This window comes from Camponotus floridanus, unplaced genomic scaffold (genome assembly GCF_003227725.1).
Source record: "Camponotus floridanus strain SB8 unplaced genomic scaffold, Cflo_v7.5 scaffold50, whole genome shotgun sequence".
NCBI lineage: Eukaryota > Metazoa > Arthropoda > Insecta > Hymenoptera > Formicidae > Camponotus > Camponotus floridanus.
The window spans coordinates 1179333-1202006 of record NW_020229659.1 but is presented as its reverse complement, the minus strand read 5'-3'; the positions used below and the strand labels follow the sequence as shown (position 1 = coordinate 1202006).

Below are 22674 nucleotides of genomic sequence, written 5' to 3'. Positions count from 1 at the left end.
ATAATTTGTTCTGCTCCAAATGAAAAAAAATGATTGTACATTTAAACAATGCATAAAGTTTTTTTTTATTGAAATTTCAGATGATTTAATACTTGAACATTTCCAGAATGTTTCACTTTTGTTTTTATTTAGAGACTCTGTTCACATACACACAAATCTTATCTACTTATATTTACTTATAGATGCGCAACACGCATATACGTAGATTATAATCACGAGCGAGTGAGATTAAAGAAGGTTGTAAGCGAACTCTAAATATTAGTTATTTCGAAGAAGAATCGTTGAAATTGCGGCGAAAGAGACATGTTGATGGAGAGTGTATTGGTACTGTTTGCGCTCGTTAATCAGTTCAATTGAATAACATATTAATACTCCGGGGTCATCGCGAGGGTTAATCGCAATGTCCACGCCGGAGACGATGGATACCATCGACGAGGCGGAACAAGCGTGGCGTGAGTACAAAAATAATTTTCTCGTTTTTTTTTCTCTTTTTTTTAGATACCGCCTCTTCAAATCGCGAAAAATGGGTTCTTCGAAAGCAAAGAAACTTATAATAGGAATCCGCGAGGAGAACTAATAACATAATATTCATAATAGATTTAATAAAAAGAGCAATCTTTTCGTTTCAGTTTAATTTTCTAACTAACTAAATAATAATATATTACAATAATATATTTCTAAGTAACTTTAAAAAGAGATAAATTTTGCATAAGGTATAATAAAAATAAACAGCATCGTAATGAAAGATCATCTCTTAAAATTTTTTAATCCTTGATTTTACCAAATTTCTACCTTAAATTTTCTATGAGATGATTGTAAACATTCTGACAAGTCATTTTATATGTATTGTAGCAATGATTAATTGTATATATTGTAGCAATGATTTTTTCTCTTTTTTGTTAGATACAGCCTCTTCGAATCGCGAAAAATGGGTTCTTCGAAAGCAAAGAAACTTATAATAGGAATCCGCAAGGGGAACTAATAACATAATATTCATAATAGATTTGATAAAAAGAGCAATCTTTTCGTTTCAGTTTAATTTTCTAACTAACTAAATAATAATATATTATAATAATATATTTCGAAGTAACTTTAAAAAGAGATAAATTTTGCATAAGGTATAATAAAAATAAACAGCATCGTAGATAATGAAAGATCATCTCTTAAAATTTTTTAATCCTTGATTTTATCAAATTTCTATGAGATTGTAAACTTAAATTTTCTATGAGATTGTAAACATTCTGACAAGTCATTTTATATGTATTGTAGCAATGATTAATTGCTGTTATAAAAATGCGAATACACGAACGGAATGATTTATTCTTACTAACTTACGGATCCTACAAGTTTCGTTTAATATATTCCATGAATTTCAAATCGCGTCAGACGACACAGTGCGAAGTAATAAATCGTGCAACAGTTTTTTTTCTTATTACTAGCACTGTTTGCGGGATATGAAGTATGAAAGATCCGAACGATAGACATGCGAAATTGAACGCTCGACATACGCATGCACAATTCATGAGTCGGTACCACGTGGTTCCTCTGGTATCTCGTTCAACACACCGAGAAAAGAGCTTAATTTTTATTATATTGACAAAGCGCGTGGGAACCATGACCCAGTTCTATCTATTTCTGTATGAAGAAGTTCGTAAACGCGTATACATTTTTGACACGCTAGTTAAAATACGTCAAATAAATCGCGTGCTTCTCGCTTGCCGACTGAATTGCTCATAATATTTAGGTCTATCTATTTGTACATTGGCATTGTGATTTATGAACGTCATCATGATAGTCAGGGTTTGGTTAGTACACACATCATGTGATTGATAAGAATGATATTAAAACGCGTTTAAGGCGTTGCTATGTATACTTTGTGGCAATAATGATAGAGAAGCACAAGAAAAATATATTCGCTATATTTCTAATAATATCATGTTTTTCAATATTTCTTATATTAATATTGAATATAAGCATAATATTAAATAAATAATATTAAATGTAAATATACCAAAATATATAATAATTTACATATATAAAAAAGAGAATTTATTATATTAACAATTTTTATTTTCTTGTTAATAAATGTGCCCTATGAATCTTATAAAAATAACAAATCTAAAATGTTTTATTTTGTTACTACATAAAATTACTTATTATTCTAAAATTTGTGACAGAAGCCGGTGTCGATTTATTCAAATATAATTGAAAAATTAATTTACTCCTATCAAATTTTTGTAGAAACGAAATTATTTGTATCTTTTAACCTAATAACAAAAAAGAAATTCTAAGAAATTCTGGTTGAAAGATTAAAGAGAATTGGCCGGGGATCAACTCTGCAAAAAAAAGGATAAAATGTTTTGACGCCAAATCGTCTTTACGACTTGGTAAATAGCGATCCTCTTTTACAGATGAGATGCTGGAGTGCGAAACCGGGTCTCTTTTGGGCAGAGTGGCGGATCTCGAGAGGCAATCCTTGGCGCAGAGGGATGAGATAGTATGTCTTCGCGCTACTCTCGCGGACGCGCTAAGGCGAATCGCCCAGCTCGAAGCACGAGAGAAGCGAGAGGATGATAGGAACGAGAGGAGAAATGAGAGAATGGTGTCCTCGCCCCTAAGAAACGGCCATGTACCTCTCAGAAGTAAGTTGGCAAAGTTACATATCGATTACGGAAGCCTGATGTTGAGATGCCTTAATCCCTTGTCATTTGTGTCCATGAATTCGCAACATTTTCTGCAATTATGTATGTGTATAAAATAATTCAAAATTATTCCTTCAAGTTGAATTAGTCAAAATGTCATAAATTAAGGCAGAAATTTCAGATTGAGGATTAATGAATATTTTATTGAAATTATTACTTTTATGAATGATAAATATTAATTTCATTTAAGAAAATATATATACAAGGTATCTTTTAGAATTTCATATTGTGCAACGTGTTTCAGTGGCAAATTAAATAATTAAATAATTAAATAATTAAATAATTAATTAAATTATTAAATAATTAAATAATAATAATAATATAATTATATTTTTAAAATAGGAAGCATGCATAATATTATTAATCTTATTACGAAGTCACAGATAATAATACTTATTTGCTGAGACTAATCTTTCACTCCAATGACTTATTTTATTCTCTTTTTTTCTGATAAATCTCTGTTGAAAATAACTACACTGATCATCAAATTCATCTCTGCAACTTGAATAGGTAATTGGCAAGCATGACTAAAAGCGTATGTTTCGTTCGCAATAACGAAAGGAAAGTTGAATCGATTGATTGATGCGTGACTCGTAAACAACATTGGATTAGCCGCACCTTCACTGATATCTAGGCCATAAAGGTGCACTCCATTTCTCATAATAATCGTTAAACGAATATTTCAGTTATTTTATTAGTGTGTTACGTTATTATAGTCGAGTAGTAACCGAGTATAATTCAATCATGTGATGCAGTTTGACATGATAATTATTACACATTAAATTTTTAATCAATAATTGCTAATTTTAGAAACTAGATATCAATAAATTAAACTTACAGGATAAAGTTTTATTATTTCTTTAATAATTATTGAGCTAGAAATTTTTTTTTCTTGGATTTTATTTCTTCAGCTAAGAAATATCTGCTTTCCTTTCTCTATAAATTTTAAATATTCTACTTCTTATTTATGCAAAATGCAAATAATACAATCTCTCTCACTGATTTTATCTACAATGAGAATATAATATTCTATTCTGACATGTATTACCGTATTAGGTTTCGCGAGATCGCGGCTGCATTGCAATGTTGCGAGACGCGAATTAATACGCCGATGTAAGTGCGATCGCATACCTAAGGCATGCAACCTAAGTGAAGCGTGCATTTCTAACGGATTTGTGCACGCTGGTATTTCTAAAGTTTCGAGCGTTACGACAAAAATCGCGGACGCGAGGAAGCCTTGCGAGATTGTCTGGAAGCAAGCCCGATATATTGTACCTGTTGGCACGCGACGGTTTTAAGATCACGTTCGGTTTCGCCTGGCGAGAAGCTCACTCACGAACGTGAATGGATTCGTAATTGTTCGGTATTTGCCATTCGTGCAGACCTTGAGAGAAGGTAAAGTGTTTGGATTAGTACTTGAACTCGAGAGAGATGGGACGGAGAAACATATAATGTATTAAGTGTCGTTACTCATTGATAGTATTCAATGCATATTCCGAATATTGTAAAAAATGATATTAAAAATAAATATCATGTTTTAATTCATCTATTAAAATACAATATGATGGAAATAAAATCTTCAAATATTTTTTTGCAAAATAAAATATGAAATATGGAAACAAATTTGTAGCAAGATTTGTATTTTATACTTTAAGAGATTGTAATATAATTGAAATTCCCTAATATTATACTTTGAAATTAAAATGTATAATTCTAACAGACATAAAGTACAGTAGGCAAATTATTAATTTATAAAGCTAACAATAATTAAAAAGAACTTTGAAAAAATAATTTTAAAGATGATCTTTGTTATGTGTGTATCTGTAATGTTTAATTAATTTATTCGTTTCATTTCTTTAATTAATTTATTTAATATTGCTCTTCAAATTTATCAACAATTTATTGTTGATATTTTTTGATATTTTCAATTTTAAAAAAGATTTCCCTTTCTATTATACTATAGAAATATGTCACAAATATTTGATTAATTTTTATATACACTGTAAAAAAATATATAATTCTGCAACATCTTTTATAACCTATATTTTATATTATTTGATATTAAATTTTTTATTTCTGAATCGAATTTTGTTCCCCACAGGATTTATTGGGAATCAAAATGTTGAAAATGAAACGAAAGAATCGTTGTTTGACGTTCATTAATTCTCTGGTGCAATTAAGGTAGCTGTTCGCGAACGTGAATAGTTTTCTAATTATTCTCCGTGTTGTCTGCATTCCTGCGATCGAAAGCAGTGAATATTCCTCTAGCCTTCTGTCAGATGATCTGCAGGAAATGAAAACGAGAACTACTGACGTGCATAAATTACCACGCTGACAGCTCTTAGCGATTGATGAACACTGTAATACACGCGGAAGACATTTTGAATATCATGCACCGTTATATTGCTATTGAATTTCAATTATGCGTTTTGCAACTATATTGTGCGTTATTTATGCAATATTCAAGCGATAGATAGAGTCTGAAATTGAAGTCAATGTAAAAAATATTCTTGCATAAACAAATCAATTTAAGAGAAAACCATCATTTCATGTTCTCTCTCTCTCTCTCTCTCTCTCTCTCTCTCTCTCTCTCTCTCTCTCTTCAGATCATAAAAGATCTTATGAAATATGTATAACGCGATGCTCTCTCTTGAGAAACAAGATATTAAGATGGAATATATGTATAAGCATATACATAGAAATGTGTTGCTGCCAAGTTTGAAAGTTTTAAGCTACAATAGAATATCTTTTACTTGCTTGAAATGCTCCGAATGAGAGAGGAAGATATTTTTAGGTAGTCAAAATTCGGTGCCACAAAAGGACTTGAGGCTACGCCAGACCAGCGGTCTCAGAAATTCCATTTCTTCGGGATCCTCGCAGGATGTTCGTGACGCGACATCGAGTCCGAGACGACCTGCCAGTTATGTGCATCCTTCTCAACTTCCTCAAAGGTGCGACCTGTATTAATACAGTATAAATTATGCATTTGACCCAATTTTTCAAGAAATACAACATTAAGTTGCCAGTTTCTTGGAGCAAACAGGCATTATCTTTTTATAAAAATCAATAAAATTTTTATATAATTTTATAGTTATATTTGTTTAGAATTTAAATATCTTTCTCATTATCTTTTAATTATCTCTCGTTTCAGGAGATCCGTCCATTATCAGTCAACGGGCTCTTTGCATTCGGATAGTCCCAGTAGTAGTAGTGTTTCTCCAGTGCCATCGCCAAGCCCTAGAGCTACACCACTGCCTGTAGCCAGGTAAGCCGAGAAATCGAATTAACTTGACATAAATATATAAATTCGCTGTAAAAATTAGATTACTATTTTAAAGTAGAAAACCGTAAGGTAAAGTAAAGTAGAAGCCGAACTAGGAGTTCGAATGCAAATATAAGTCCATTTACATAAATTCCGATTCAATGGCAGCAATTTAAATTATATTGATGGTCATTATCGTTGCACTTATATAAATTATATGTTACGTGTATATGCAATAAGCGCATGTATGTCTACGCTTTAATATCGCCACCAATAATGATACCTCTATTAATTAGTATTGATATATTTTCGATGTAATTATTGCGATGTTATATGCGATAAATGGTATGCATGACGTTGTTGTACGAGAAGAGAATTCGATGTCTTAGATCGCCCACGGCAAGATCAAACGGACCGCCGCAAAGTAGCTTAAGAAGAGCGAAGAGATGGTCGTCCACCGGCGATTTTACGCACTCTCCGCAAAACCAGGGAAGCAATTCCCAGCTCGTCGGCACCAGGTTAGCTCGCGGCTAATGACGTAACAGTAAAACGCACCGTTTGCTTGCTATTTGTGATTTTGTTCACATCTCGCTGATTACACACGAGTTAAATTTTTTGTTTAGACAATTTTCTTGCTTTCTTTCTTGGGCGATCGAACACGTTTTTCCCATCAAAGCCATCAGCCGCCCTCTCCCTTTCGCGTTTCATTGACCAGCAGATTATTATTGTCTCTTTTATTGAGCTTTTACGTTTTCCTCTTGCATATAAACAATACATTGTAATGATTGAATATCGTTCCTTTGTATTTATCGCTAAGAATAAACTCATCTAAAAACAGCTGTAAAATTGTGAATATCTCGCAAGGTAAAACAATTGGAAAGAAATTTTGATGTCATATCTGAAAAATGAGATTTACAACTTAATAAATCTTGACGAGAATTAGCGTGTGTGTTTTGCTCAAAAAGAAACAAAATTCAGTATCATTTTTTAAAATTGTTTGAAATTTTTCTTTTTTGTCGATTCCTCAATCAAAACAAGAAAACGTCGATCGCATTAAAACACAATACCCTGTCTTTCTCTTTTTGTCTCTTGTTTTTTGCACCGCATGGTTTTCGTTTGCATTTTCATTCATTATTATAGATTGTCTGCGTCCACCAAGTCCCTGTTCAACCTGTTCAAGCCGCCGGCGATGAACAACGTTAAGCACGGGTAAATAATATACCAAGTATAATACTTTAGATATAATATATGTGTATACATGTATATATTCTCTTTCGTACCTTTCTTTGGCTTTATGCATCTGCATTTAGGCGACTCACGTGCTCGCCCGCATCGGGACAGCCTTAAGGTACAATTTCATATTTCGACAGGTGAGCGCGCACGTCTTGCTTAAAAATAGACTCGAGTTAAACGCACATGTAGTATTTCCTGCGGATTATTATATGCTATACATCTGTGTGACATATAATCTGTGGAATATCGATGATTGATTCCGCGTTCGTAGAACGATTATCTATTTATTAAATAAATTTTGGAATTTTATGGCATTTTATTGCAAAGAAGGGTTCATAAATTTAAGCAACGCTAATAACGCTATTAAATGTTACTAACTATAAACAAAATTTTTACTCATTTTGAGCATAAAATTCTTGCCACAACTAGATTCTATCTGAATTTTCTATTAATATTTTATAGAATATTAACAGAAAATTGAGATGGAATCTAGTTAAATATTAATATATTTCTATCAATATTTTATATTAATATTCTCTCTATTTCTTTCGAAATTGCAATATTCTGTATTTAATGGCACTCGCACTATGCATATCATTTTTATTTATGGTTTGTAGATGGATAAAAGATTGATCCTTTGAAGATTTAGAGATAAATTAATCAATCTTTTTCGCATTTACAATTTCTGCGAAACTTAAATCATAAAGAATTTGCTTGTACCGACGAGTACTAACTTTCAGCTTGGCAATTTGAACGTGTTGCAAGGAATGCCCGTTAAACGGGAAGTTATCATGCCGCACGCGTTTGCATGTATATAGCGTATTATCATTGTATTGGCATGCCGTTAATTATCACGATATGTTACTTCCGACCTTCGATCTCATGCATGCAAGCATCGCGTCGGTATGATGCACGAGTCTCCTTATGAGACCGTGGAGTCTTTAGCTTGTCAAAAGTACATCAGTTCAAAGGGGCGTGCATACCTAATGCGAAGCGTGAAAGCTATATTTTAAATTTAAATGCCACGCCTGAAATTGTTTCGTGTCGTATCTGGATCGCGGTCAAAATTAATCGCTGATTTTCTAAACGTATCCCAGAATTTATATGATTATTTAATATTTTAACGGTATTTTCATAAAACATTGATATGATTATTTAATCAATCATGTAATAAAAATACGTGTAAAATTCTTGTATCATAGTTACGATATTTCTCTTGCGAATAAAATAGCAATAGTTCAATTCTGATGTGATTTTGAATAATCTATTCATGTTAGAAATATATACTTTTCATGATTTAGGTAGAATTAATATATAAATTAGTGAATCTGCTTTTATAAATTTTATTTATTTTATAGTGCGTAAATAAATTTTATAAAATATTAAAGTAATTTATTATATTTATTAAAATAATCATTCTCTCATTATTAATACTATATGTATGATCATAATAATATCATGCAACTACTCCAACTTGTTATATGCATATTATAGCGATTAATTCACTATAAATGAAGATGATAATATTTATGAAAAATAAATGTTTTTGTTTAAATAGAATTTTTTGATAATCCAGCAAAATTTATAATTATGCATTGATGCGATTTATTCGTGTATTGAAAAATTTTCGAGAGATTTTATTTTTTACCGACGTTTCCGGCGTGTTCGCGACGCCGTGACGTCGTACGAACCAGGAAACGAAACGTGGATAGTTGTGTAACAGCGAGAATCGCGATTCACTTTCTTCGTTAACGCAATAACGTGCTTTGCACTAGGACGCTAAATGGGCCACGTGATCCGCCTATTATACCTGTTGCCTTTCCGCCTTTCGTTCAGCGTCAAAAATGCATTCGGAAGTACTTTGTCCCTTGTCCGCTTGTTGCACTATTGCAGGCGAGCACGACACGTACTTCATTTGAATTTATCGATCGGACCGAATTATAGATATCATACCGTGAAAGTTTAATAATACACTAAATAATTAGTTCTTTCCGAGATATTAGAGAATTATATAATCACAGAAAATATTAAATTTCAGTCTTAAATAATGAATAGTTTTCTCTCATACATTATATATAACATTTTTGGCAACGTAAATATTGAAAGTTTCAGTTAACGAAAGATTTTATATTGTCATGTTACAAAAAATAAAAATAAGAGTAACCAAGGCATTGAATTCTCACTTAAGAAAAAATGCGGTCAAGGCCCTTCGTTCCTTCATTTTAGTCATTGCATTGACTCGCTTTACTCGTCTACTGCTGCATTTTTTACTTCAAGCATTTTGCACTACGAGAATAGCTGGAGAAACAGGATCAGAATGGAAATCAAACAATTCGTTTTATGAGTTAAATCACTGAAATTAATTGAAAGATTAAAATTTGCACGAGAAAAGGGCGCTGTTTACTCAGTAACTTTATGAAGCGACCCTCCTCGTTCCCAATCGAGATTCAATCGTCGAAACGAGGTCCGAAGGACCTTGAGTTAATCGTACTCGGAACGAACAGACACAGGTGTAATATCCAAGTATCAAAAAAAAAATGCAGACTGATGTAACGCGGCGCAAAGTAATAAAGTCGAGCTCGTGAGCGCGCGTGAGTCATTCGTCGTGGTTACCAGACCACATCGGCACGATAAGTCCGGTGAATTCTCTCAGTATAACGCGAGCAGTGCGATCAAGGAGTACGGTCGGTCTGCGAATTTTCGAACAGGATCGCGAAGCTCTCTCGTGGGAATTCGCACGGAGCGAAGACCAGGTCGTCGCTATTTGCAGTAAAACGTGAGAAAAAAAGCCAGCTTTCATTTCCTGTGGTCGCTATACGAATTAGAGATCTCATTAAGAGAAAGAAAATCTCTCAAAATTTCTCTCGCACGATATGATTCGACGCAGAGAATAGAGAAAATGATATTGAAAACGCAAGGCGAATTCATTAATTGAGATCATTCGAGAGTTAGTTTTTCTCCGTGAAAAAAGAAGATTTGCCGCGAAAATATCTTTTCGTTTTATATTTTTTTATCGAAACCGCAATTAAAACAGGATAAAAACTAAAAAACGAGAAGGGTTAACGGTCCGTATAGTAATAATACAAATTAAAATAAGAAAAGGCTTGGGACCGTGACGTAGGGTGGTACGTAAAGACAATTAAGAATTAATAATGCTAAGACAGAGCCACTAATGTTAAAAAGTAATTTAATAAGGGAAAGTCTGTCAGAGCAAAAAATTATTTAAATACTCGTACATTTAAAAGACAAACGCACGTTTCGATCTTCTACAGATCCTTCCCCGTAATTTCGACCGTTATTTCATGCATGTAAATATTTTGTAACTGTTGTTAAGATCCTCATGACCTTCTTTGTTTTAAGCTTAGCGTTTACCTTTATAATTTTGCATGACATTGAAAAGGATCTGTAGAAGATCAAAACGTGCGTTTGTCTTTTAAATGTATTTAAATAATTTTTTGCTCTGACAGACTTTCCCTTATTAAATTACTTTTCAATATTAGTGGCTCTGTCTTAGCATTATTAACTCTTAATTGTCTTTACGTACCACCACCTACGCCCCAAGCCTTTTCTTATTTTAAAACAGGATAAGATAAGTACTTCTAAATTAAAACTAGATGTAAGTCTAGCCGTAAGTTTTTGAAACGAGCGATCTTTTCGCAGCACCAGAGATATGCAGTACAACGAGGAGGAGGGCACCGTTCGCATGTATTTGCGCGGCCGACCGGTCGTTCTTTACGTCCCTACGCCCATGATAGAGTCCTACGATCTTCACAAAGTTAACACGCCGCCGCAGAGTAAATTGAAGCTCGATTGGGTCTACGGATACCGGGGCCGAGACTGCCGTAGTAATTTACACCTGCTGCCGACTGGCGAGATCGTATACTTCGTCGCGGCGGTCGTTGTTTTATACAACATGGAAGAGCACAGTCAGAGGCATTATTTAGGCCATACGGACGATGTTAAGTGGTGAGAAATTAAAAAAAATGCGATAAATATTATGGATGATTAAGATACTTGGCCCGTGATTCGCCGACAAGTCTATTAAAAAAAAAAAAACAGCCATATACAGAATTTTCTATATGCTATATTTTATATATTTTATAATTTTCATATATTTATAATTTTCATATATTTATTCATATATTTCATATATTTTCAATTATTTTATTAAATTTTATTTCAACCAAATTGCTTGTTTTTAAGAAAAATATGTTTAGTGTTTTCTCTCTTTTTTATAATATATTAAGATATTGAAATACACATAAATTCTTTATTAATCTGTTGCACATAAAAAAGGAGAGCAATCTATATTAATTTGACATTTTTTGTTACAGCTTAGCGATTCATCCTAACAAATTGATCGTCGCGACGGGACAAACGTGCGGAACAGATCGTCGAGATGCTATGGTAATATCATCAAGCAAATATAAAAGGAGCAATTCAATTATACAGGGTGTATCATTTGAAGTGATGCAGCTGAATATCTCTTAAAGTGAAAGAGATTGGAAGAAATGTTTCAGACAAAAGTTGTTCAACTCGAAGGGGGACAAGAGGGTGCCATTGGTTTGACCTTGGATAATTTTTTGAAGGTTATCTTTAATTTTTTAAATGGAATCCTCTATTTTTATTGCTTATTCTTATAGCTTAATTGCTAATTTGCAATTAACAATTACATATTTTTTCTTAAAAACAATTATGTGTTTTCTTTACACTAATTGATTCCTCTCATTATTTTGTACATAAAAGTATTAAGGTAAGATAATCGAAAAATGAATATTTCACTAGATATTGTATGATTTATGTAAAATTAAGAAATTATTTCAAGTCGATAACTCGAAAGGTACTGTATGAAAAAATACTATATTATAATGCTTTGAAAAACTCTCGCTATAAGAATAAGTAATAAAAAATTTCCATTTAAAAAAATTAAACCTTGATCTTCATGTGACTTTCGAACAATTATCCAAGATCAAACCAATGACATCATCTTATGTCCCTCTTCAAATCAAACAACTTTTGTCTGAAACATTTCTTCCAATCTCTTTTACTTTAAGAGATATTCAACTTTAAGAGATATTCATCACTTAAAATGATACACCTTGTATATAAAAAAATGCAGCTAAATTAAAATCATCGGACGTTTTGAATTTTAGCCACACATTAGAATATGGAACTCTGTGAGCCTAACAACTCTCAACGTGATCGGGAATGGCGAATTCGACGGATCGATTTGCTGTCTGTCATTTTCCAAGGCTGACGGTGGTAACTACCTGTGCGCCATCGACGAGACCTCCGATCACAATATATCGATCTGGGACTGGCAGAAGAGCGACCGTGGCACCAAAGTGACGGAAACGAAGGTACGGAACGCAAACATGCAACAATTCGACACGCATCGTAACGACGCGATAAAAAATTCCTCCACATATGTACCTATCCATAATATCGTGAATAATCACGGTTCGCGTATATTCTGACCGGAAGCAGGCCATTTAACGGTCAATGACTGCCGATGATTGCAGTGCTCCGTCGACATGGTGGTTTGCGCCGAATGGCATCCGTTGGAACGAAATCAGATCGTCTCCTGCGGAAAAGGACACGTGTCGTTCTGGTCCTTGGACAATGGTGGTATGTTGTACAAACGTATGGGCGTCTTCGAGAGTAGTAGGGATAAGCCCAGATACGTCACCTGCGTCGCCTTCAACCAAAACGGCGACGTTCTCACCGGCGACAGCAATGGCAACATTATTATTTGGGCTCGAGGTAGTTCTTTTAATAATCATAATTTCTCGCTTTCTCATTAGGAAAAATAAAAAAAAGTGTCTTGATTTTATAAATATAGATTAAGAGAGACTTGTTATAGCGATTAAATTAATTTTTTCTTTCAAAGTAACAATTATTTTTTAAATAATGTCTCAACTTATTAATAAAATCTTGAGTTTTATTTTATATTTCGTGATATTTGTCTCATGTTGTAATATGTAGGCACTAATACAATCTCAAGGCTAGTGAGGCATCTCCACGAAGGATCAATTTTCTCAATATGTGTTCTGAAGAACGGCAACATTATCACGGGGGGCGGAAAGGACGGCAGGATTCAACATTTTGACGCATCCTTGAGTGCGACTGGAGAAGATACTCAGGTAAGTCAGAGAGACTTGATATTTAAATTTAAGATGTAACATGTACATTTGTTCAGCTTTATTTACCGCGATATTTTCTGATGTTAAAAAGTGATAAAATAAAAAAACGAGATTTATTTGATAGATTGAGGATCATTTTGGAGGAATTCGAACGCTGTCGGAAGGAAGGGGCAGTCAATTGTTAGTCGGCACGACGAGAAATTGCATTCTCGTCGGCGACGATGAAATGGGTTACAATCCAGCTATGCTAGGTCACACCGAAGAAGTTTGGGGACTTGCGGCTCATCCAACTTTGCCGCAGTTTGCAACCGCGGGACACGACAGATTATTGCAGATGTGGGACAGTCTGAGCCACACTGTGGTGTGGAGCAAAGACATCGGGGTATAATGTAGTGTTTATTTATTTAACAGGAGAGAGAAATAGCACCTTTAAATAATTGAAAAAAATTAAAGATAGGAAAATATTTCTTAATTAATATATCTATAGAATAAATAAAATAAAAACGAATTAATAAAATAAGATTAATGACGTGCTTATTTCTTACGAGAGATAAAATCTTTATCATTTCTGGAAATTAAGATTTTGAAAATACAACTTGATAATAATAAAAAAAAATATAGGAGATTTTTAATAAAAATTCAATAACATTTAATATTTTTTTTTAAATTTAAAAGTAATGTATAAATAGAATAATATGAAAATAAAATTGCTTTAATTGTTGACTTTTTTATTTAGGAACAAGCACAAAGCATCACTTTCTCGCCGGATGGTAGTATCATTGTTGTCGGCTGTGTATCCGGAAAATGGCTTGCTATTGATAGTGAGACACGAGAATTATATACACATCACAGCGATGGTTCAGAGCCTATTCAGGTACAATATTACCTCATAACAATTTAAAAATTGCTACGAAATTTATTTCTGCGAAAATAACTTGATCATGTGTTTTTAATTCAAACATGTACGAGCATAATGAATGTAATGTAATATGATTGAACTTTTTAATGGGAAATCATTTTTTATATTGTGATTTTTAGGTCGTCCAATTCTCACCCGATGGTACTCTGCTCGCACTCGGCTCCAGAGATAATTACATTTATATCTATCAGGTGAATGAAGATGCGACCAAGTATAGCCGAGTGGGACGGTGTATGGTAAGTTCTTAAGAATGTCTTATTCATATTTTATTATATCAATCAAATTCTTCTATTTTCTATGAATAAAATTTTTTTTTAATCAAACTATTTTAATATCAAAGATAACAATCGTGTCGTTTATAAGTTTAATGTTATTTCAAGTAAAATTTATTTTTCATGTTCATAATAAAATCACTTTACAATTTCTAGTATCATAAAAATTATTATTTTTTAAATATTTTCTTTTATATTATAAAATCGGAGGGAAAATATAATTTAATTTTCAAAATATTTTTAATTTTAAATTTATTTTATAATAAGATACTTGATAGTACTTGTTATATACAAAAAAAAAATTTGTAAATAAAAAATTTGATGTAAACACATGCTTATCTTTTTATAATGAATAATTAATTACTAATTGTTAATCTTTATTATTCGTTAGTTCAAAACTGATAAAAAAATTTTAACAAAACAATGTTAACACAAAGATATAATGCCACTATCAATTATACTTGTTTTCAAAAATAATTGTTAAAAACATAAGCCATTTTTTCTATCCTAGACTGTACATTACGTCATTAATAAGTGATTATTTATTAATATTAAACTATTTATTAATATTAGACAATTATTAAAGACTATAAATATATCTGTAAATGCAATTTTTAAAATTAGCAGTAAAATATGACGAAAATATATTATATCAGCAAATTGATTGACAAAGCTTACATAGCTTAACGATATCTACTGAATATCACTCTTTTCCATTTCTAGCCAAAGCGGATTCGAAGGCACGGAGTAAGACTTGTGTTTCGGCCACTTGAAAACGTAGAAAGGACATCGCGTTGCGCACGAAATCATTTCAAATATATGCAATTTTTCGAAGAACAGCGCAACGCGATGCACCTATTTATTTTCACACGAATATAGAATAATGTCAATTATGTAGCTAAACTTTTATCTAGTTTCTTAGCACCCGCACGCACTTTCAACTGCTTATGCATAAAATATTACAGCCATAATATGATAGATAATAGAATTGTGTATCGTAGTTTATCATATAACATTAAGTAATATATTATATTAATATTTATATAACATCAGTTTTTTAGTATTTTGTAGCGGTAAAAGAACGCAAGACATGCTCGCAATTTATTATGATAATATTTATTATAATAATATGTGTATGCCGTAGCGTATACGAGTATAACGTCTTTTCTTTTATTTCAGGGACACTCAAGTTTTATAACTCATCTGGACTGGTCCGTGGATGGTCAGTACCTACGTAGTAATAGTGGAGACTATGAATTGCTCTATTGTGAGTATAATTTTTAGTAATTTATCAAATTAAGCTCGTGATAAATTAAAATAAAATTAAAAAAAGAGAGAAATAGTTATAGAAGATGGCTAATGAAACAAGAGTAAGAAATAATAATATGTAGAAATATATTATTGGAAGCTTGTATATTTTATATATTTCTAGAGAGAACAGAACTTTGCGTTAAAAAGATTTAGTGAAATCATTGCATTATTTTATCTTGGAAAATCTGCTTTAAAATTTGAAATTTTTCACTTCCTATACTTCCTATATTCTGCAGACAGTTTTTCTATTTGAAAAATTTAAATTTCCTACACGTTCATCTGTTGTATTATTTTGTTTTTAAAAGTTTTTATATACGTATTACAAGTTTATAATTTAAATATTATTTGTAAAAAATATGCATTGAAAATTGTGAGAAAATTATTTTCATAAAAAAATTTAAAAAAATATAACAATTTATCGATCGACAATCATATCGTTGAAAGTTAAGAAGAGGCAAAGATACGATGTTTATTTAATTGTACATATTTGGAATAATTTTAATAACTGAAGTAAACTTCTATGATTTACAGGGAATCCAGGTGTATGCCGCCAAATACCTCAATCTTCAATGTTAAGAAACGTTGATTGGGCAACTCATACCTGCGTAATATCGTTCGAGACAATAGGTATTTGGCCGGAAGGTGCTGACGGTACTGACGTGAATAATTGCACGCGAAGTGGCGACGGTAAGCTCCTAGCTACGGGTGACGATTTTGGAAAAGTCAAGCTGTTTTCTCATCCAGCATGTCAGCCGAAGGTAGTATGTTTAAATTATTTTATGTTGCATGCTCGCAAAAAACCTTCAAACTTTGTACTTTACTGATCTCGAAATTATTATAAATGAAATATTTGATTGTTTTTTTCAGTCACTTTATCATTCTTATGGCGGTCATTCGAGTCACGTGACAAACGTGTCGTTTCTTCAAGATGATTCCCGATTGGTATCGACCGGCGGGGCTGATACTAGCGTTCTTCAGTGGATAGTTAATTAAGCCAACTGTCCAGTATAAATAATTTCTACAAGTGCACTTCAAAATCCAAGAGAAGAAAAGAATGTCGTCGTGCCGTTTAGAATTGAAGATACCGCATGATCTACTTAATTGCGACGATGAGCACACGTTATGGCTTCTACATTTTTCAAAAGATTAAAAATAGAATTATCCACTCTTCGATTTTCCAGCATCAGGATACCGTCCGCTGCACGAATTTGCTTAATTGTGATGAACACTCTTTTTTTTAACGAATTCTATCTATTCCAAGATGGAATGGATGTTTCAAGCATCGATTAACAAAGGATATCTTTGTCATCAGGCGGAAAATATTCAAAAATGCTTTTCAAACATATTTTATTCATACAAATATTTTTCATAAAACATCTCAATGCTCCGTGTGTGTGAATGCGTTCCCTTCTCGTATCAATGTATGTGATAGCATCAATGTAATATTTCTCATATCACTGTGTCTGACATGCACAACATTAATGGACAAGTGCCTCTGCACGATCAACATGGCTATTCTGAGAGCGATGGGGCAATGTATTTTTTGTTATTACGACAATATTTTTGATAATTTTATTAATTCAAAAAGAAATGATTATATGCGATGTTTTGCTGATTTATTTTACGTTTAATCTTTATTTTATTGCAAATGTATTATTACTTTGATATTTTTATATCAAAATTTTTTTTCTCCATGATAATTCTGAAAATTGTCAACGTAAAATAATTCGACTTTATTTTTGTTGATTTCGTATGCAAAGCTCCTAGAAATGATCTTTGAATGTCTCCAAGTAATACGTAAATGGATGTATTTCTTTTTATGAAAGTGCGTGCGTGCAGGTATATCGTACATTAATTAACGAGCAAAGATTTTGAAACATAAAAGTTATTATAAAAAATCAAGACAACAGAGATACTTGAATTTTACTTAAAATATAAAGTTAAACACACATGTTTGTTTAAAAATATAAAGTTTCTCTACAATATATATATTATTATTTATATATATATATATATATATATATATATATATAATATTATATATATATATATATATATAATATTATATATATATATATATATATATATATATATATTTGATATATATCAATATAAATTGTTTAAAAATATAAAGTTTCTCTACAATATATATATTATTATTAATATATATATATATATATATAATATTATATATATATATATAATATTATATATATATATATATAATATTATATATATATATATATATTTGATATATATCAATATAAATGTGATATGAATATATCGATATAATGATATCGATATATATAAATATAAAATATAGTATAAAAGTTTTATATATATGAAATAGATATATAAAAATCTCATATTGCAAATTTTATATGTAGAGAAATTTTATACACATATATACATGTATGTAAACCAGAAAGAAAAATACTCCGAAATTATAAATTGTAGGATATTTAAAAAATTTTGGATACATAATTTTGCATATAAAAAAATCATGCACGACATACTTGTACGCATGTATGTATATACGTAATAATGCCCTTAAAATCCAGTTAAATATCTTAAATATGTCTACGCGATACCACGAAAGACCCGACGATGAATCTCGAGCAGAGAAGCGTACGCTTCTTCGAAGGTAACGTACGAAGACAGCTGATCGCGAACGAAGGACCAAGACTTTTCACGGTCAAAAGCACGAAAATCTTTTCAATGCGAAGGGGCCCGTGAAAGGGCCCGAAATGACACCTCAAAAAATGTCGCAAAAGAGAACGATTCACAGTGCCGTAATATGCCGTCCAATAGGAAATGTACGAAGCATAGTTCATAATTCAATATATGCTTTCGACGCGGCGAAACTGTAATGACAAATCGAAAGTGCTGATGATTGACTAAGTTGCATAGAAAAAGGAAAAAAAAATAAAACTGAAGATAAAAAAATATGTACTTTTCGAGTCTGTATGACTGTATATACGATACCTTCTCTGCTTTTCCCTCTTTTTGGCATGAACTATTTTACCAAAGTGTAATAGAGCAAGAGAGAAGATAATCACTTTATTTTCACTCATCGTCAACGTGTAAAATATATCTATATATTTTATTTATGTCACGGTAAGATGTGCGTGTATGCGTATATATTATGTATGTACCGTCAATAGATAATAAATCATCTTCACGATGTCATAAGACGTCTAATTTGAAAGTAATGTATAAAACGACGACCAACTTTACAGTATTAACATAACATAAGAGTTATATATGTAATATTAAGGCAGTTTTATATCAGTATGATAAAATATTTGCAATATGTCAGTAATATAACCGCAGATTCAATCAATAAATTGCAGTAAATTGGCATTAATATCCGCAATAACTTTATGTTCTATTGATTGATAAAAACTGCAGATGGCAGATTGATATAGCAGAAATTGTGTAAATAGATCTGTTTCGTAACCGTTTAAATAACACATCAATTTAGAATTTCTTTTTCACACATTGATTACTATTATTATTATTTTATATTTACTTTATTTATATTATTTAAACTAGACACTTTAATTATTTTATTAAGCCAAATTATCTAAAACTTTATTATAATTATTCATATTATGAATAATTATAATTACTTTATTATAATTGCTTTTTTCGAAATATTTAGAAAGAATTTTAAATTAAAAATCAACATTTTCTTCGATTTCTGATAAGATCAAAAATCTAAATCAAAATCGTTCACATTAAATAACAAAATTTAAACTTTATAAAAAATAATTAATTATACATCGTTAACGTTGTTTTAAATTAGTAATATTTAGAGATTATATGACTGCAAATCCAAGAGAAGTGTTTCTTTACCATTTGTATTTAAAATTAATTTATATTACAACTTGGAATTGTTCGTTTAATTATAAATTTCAGAAAAATATTCATAAGACATCATCTCTCTTAAGCAAAATTATTTTTTAATTATAATAAAAAGCTTTGAATTTTTATTTATTTTAATTATAAAACATTATGATTTCAATGTTAAACTTAATTTTTCATTTTGCTCATCCAAACAGAATGTGTTATAAATTAAATAAAATTAAACAAACTTGATATTCTCCTTTAAGCTGTAAAGAGAATTTTGCTGGCAAAATTTCTAATTTGTCATAAATATTTAAGTGGCAATTTTTTTGGTATATTATGATACGTTGCGAAAAATACAATGACAAATTTTAAATTGAAAGCGGCGAAAGTACAATCATTTAATGCCGATTCGTTAAATCTCAGGGTCGTAAAAAGAATCGAAAAAAAAAACGCGAGGGACGAAAAAGGTCAAGGTTGCGTGGGAATGAAAGCGTATCCCAGTTCGCGTAACGAATTTTCCAATTTGATTGCATCGCATTCGAGAAGCCATTTTAATCGAGCTCTTTTCGCCTCGAGCACTTCTTTCCGGCTGGGTTTACTTCCTGAGGACGTGACTTCCTTCCGCGAATGGTGTAGAATTTTAGAGACACATACAGTATCGATAATCACTTCCGTTTCGCTTGCTTTCTTTGACCTAGAGAAGATTATATCGTGACGATATAATTAATAGTTTTTGCAAATATTTAATTAACAAAATATTTAATATTTAATATAAATAAATATATAATTATATTGAATTAAATTTAAAATGTTTAGAGATGATTTAAAAGAATTATTAAATTACATAAAATTATACAAAAATTATACAAATTATATAAAAATTAAAAAATTAGCATTTTTAAATAAATATTAAGTTAATAAATATTAATTTGTCGAATTTTTCACTTTGTATTGGTTTATTTTTCTTCATTATGTTTTGCGAAGATTGGAATGAATAATTGTTTTAAAATATGAATACATGTATTATAAATATTAAACCATACATGCGCTTTATTATTTACAGTCGTCGTTAAAAAATGCCGAACGATGCGAAAAACGAAACGGAATAACCTCGAAACGTCGCGGTGGAATTGAAATATGACTATCGTAAAATTTACGTTGATGCGAAGGAGGAACTTACAATATTGTCGGCGCCTGGGATTGTTTGCGCGCAGCATCAAGCGACATTTCTTTACACGATTACAAAAATAAATGTCTAACGGGGAGAATTTGAAGCAGCCTCGGAGAATTTTACTTCGGCACGTTCACTTCCAAGGGAACCCCCGAAGTCACTTTCGAAAATAACTTCGTTTACAAGAACGACAGGATTTGACTTCGCCCGCTTTATAAATAATCTCGCTTTGTTCGTCGACTGTGTTGCCAACAGTCATGAATGAAGGTAAACTCAAAACTTCGTTCCCTTCGCTTGCTTCCTAACGTTATGCATTTTATGACCGTTCGCTTTCTTCGTTGGATATTCAATGAAATTGTACATTAATTAACCTTTTGAATCAATAAAAGATATATAAAAATTCTTAAAATATAGATTATAAAAAATAAAATTTTATAATAATCAACTATTCGAATCCACAAAATCATATCTTATTTTTAAATGTATTATATATTCAATGTTTCTTAATTTATTTTGTCACGATGGGAACTAAATATAAAACGGAAAAAAAATATATGTAAAAATTAAAGCTGTTACTTTTGACAACTTCGAAGTTCGAATATCGAAGTCTTCGAACTAAATTACCAGCCCTAGTAAAAAGTCTATAAAATATTAAAATCATTAGTGCATATTTCGAAAATCACTTCCACTGCGTATCATTTATTACATAACAAAATTTTCGATGGAAATACTTGTTTATTCTGTATCGTAATAATTATTCCCAATGCACAAAGTTTGAAAATGAATCAGCGGCGATGTCGAGGAGATTCGTTATATATCAATAAACATCGTTTATTTTTCGATCGGGGCAAACGAGATTGCACACGCGAAAAAATAACGACGACGTGACGTCGTTACACTTCTCAGATTTAATTCGAGTCGATCGAGGCGGTCTGCGAAACAACACATCGTCGTCTCGTCGGCCAGTTAAGCACTTCTGGATCCGCTTGGCCGTACGGTCGTTCGAATCATCGATCATGCTTAATTGTATCCATCGTCCGCATCGCCGATATCACCCTGTCATGCGCTAATATATTATGCACTTTTTTCAATCGTGATCCAAATGACGTAGCGTAGGGAAAAAAGGAAGAGAGAGAAAGACAGGACGCACTGAGAAAGTATCAAACAGTCATTTATCGACGTGGCGATTGCGCCAATTGAGAGAGACGAAATTAATCGACGCGTTGCGAAAGACATGCGACGAAAAAGTGCAGTCGCGGATGACGTCACGATTGTGCTCCGCTTCATGCAAATTTCAGATTTTAAGCTCGCGATAATTCGCACATTCAGAACTCCGTTACCGGAATTGAAAGAATTATTTTTTTATTTTTTTAAGCGATTTTTTAATAATCTTAACAAGTCTCGCGCGATTATATAAGCAAATCCATTGGTTTTCTGTCTCCAGGAAATTGTACTTGTTAATTCTAATCGATTAAAACTGATGCAATTGCGAGAGATCAATATTCGTTGAATTTTTATAAGCAAATCCAAATATTATTCTTTTCAAATATTATAAATAAGAGTGAGTTAACATTTCGCGAAATAAGAGTCTCCATAAAAAAAATGTATTTGATTGTGATTTAAATTATTCAATGTGTATTTATTTAAAAAAAGAAATATTTTAATATGTAATTACTCTTTTTAATTTCTCTTTAATGTAAAATTATGTGATAGGTGTGAAACATATAAGATTTATCGAAATGTTAATACTCGATTCTAACGATGCGGAAAGTTAAACGCGGCCAGGTGAGGGAATACGCATAGAATCAG

General features: G+C 31.5%; 1 protein-coding gene across 6 annotated transcripts in view; it reads left to right on the top strand.

The window, feature by feature from the left end:
• Positions 1–17780, top strand: part of LOC105256784 (echinoderm microtubule-associated protein-like 2) — a 38863-nt gene extending 21083 nt beyond the window's left edge. For 2 of the 6 annotated variants that reach the window (XM_011267010.3, XM_011267008.3), the window contains exons 2-19: positions 183–452; positions 2412–2642; positions 5497–5653; positions 5854–5967; positions 6354–6482; positions 7105–7173; positions 10858–11163; positions 11532–11604; positions 12351–12557; positions 12720–12960; positions 13183–13340; positions 13465–13722; positions 14077–14214; positions 14379–14495; positions 15255–15278; positions 15711–15798; positions 16374–16600; positions 16710–17780. In XM_011267010.3, the coding sequence (XP_011265312.1) occupies positions 401–452; positions 2412–2642; positions 5497–5653; positions 5854–5967; positions 6354–6482; positions 7105–7173; positions 10858–11163; positions 11532–11604; positions 12351–12557; positions 12720–12960; positions 13183–13340; positions 13465–13722; positions 14077–14214; positions 14379–14495; positions 15255–15278; positions 15711–15798; positions 16374–16600; positions 16710–16835 (2715 nt within the window). In that variant the 5' untranslated portion in view covers positions 183–400 and the 3' untranslated portion in view covers positions 16836–17780. The remainder of the gene's footprint in view (positions 1–182; positions 453–2411; positions 2643–5496; positions 5654–5853; positions 5968–6353; positions 6483–7104; positions 7174–10857; positions 11164–11531; positions 11605–12350; positions 12558–12719; positions 12961–13182; positions 13341–13464; positions 13723–14076; positions 14215–14378; positions 14496–15254; positions 15279–15710; positions 15799–16373; positions 16601–16709) is intronic. The other 4 variants (XM_011267012.3, XM_020029258.2, XM_020029257.2 and 1 more) reach the window with 4 other exon arrangements.
• The last annotated feature ends 4894 nt before the right edge of the window (positions 17781–22674 follow it).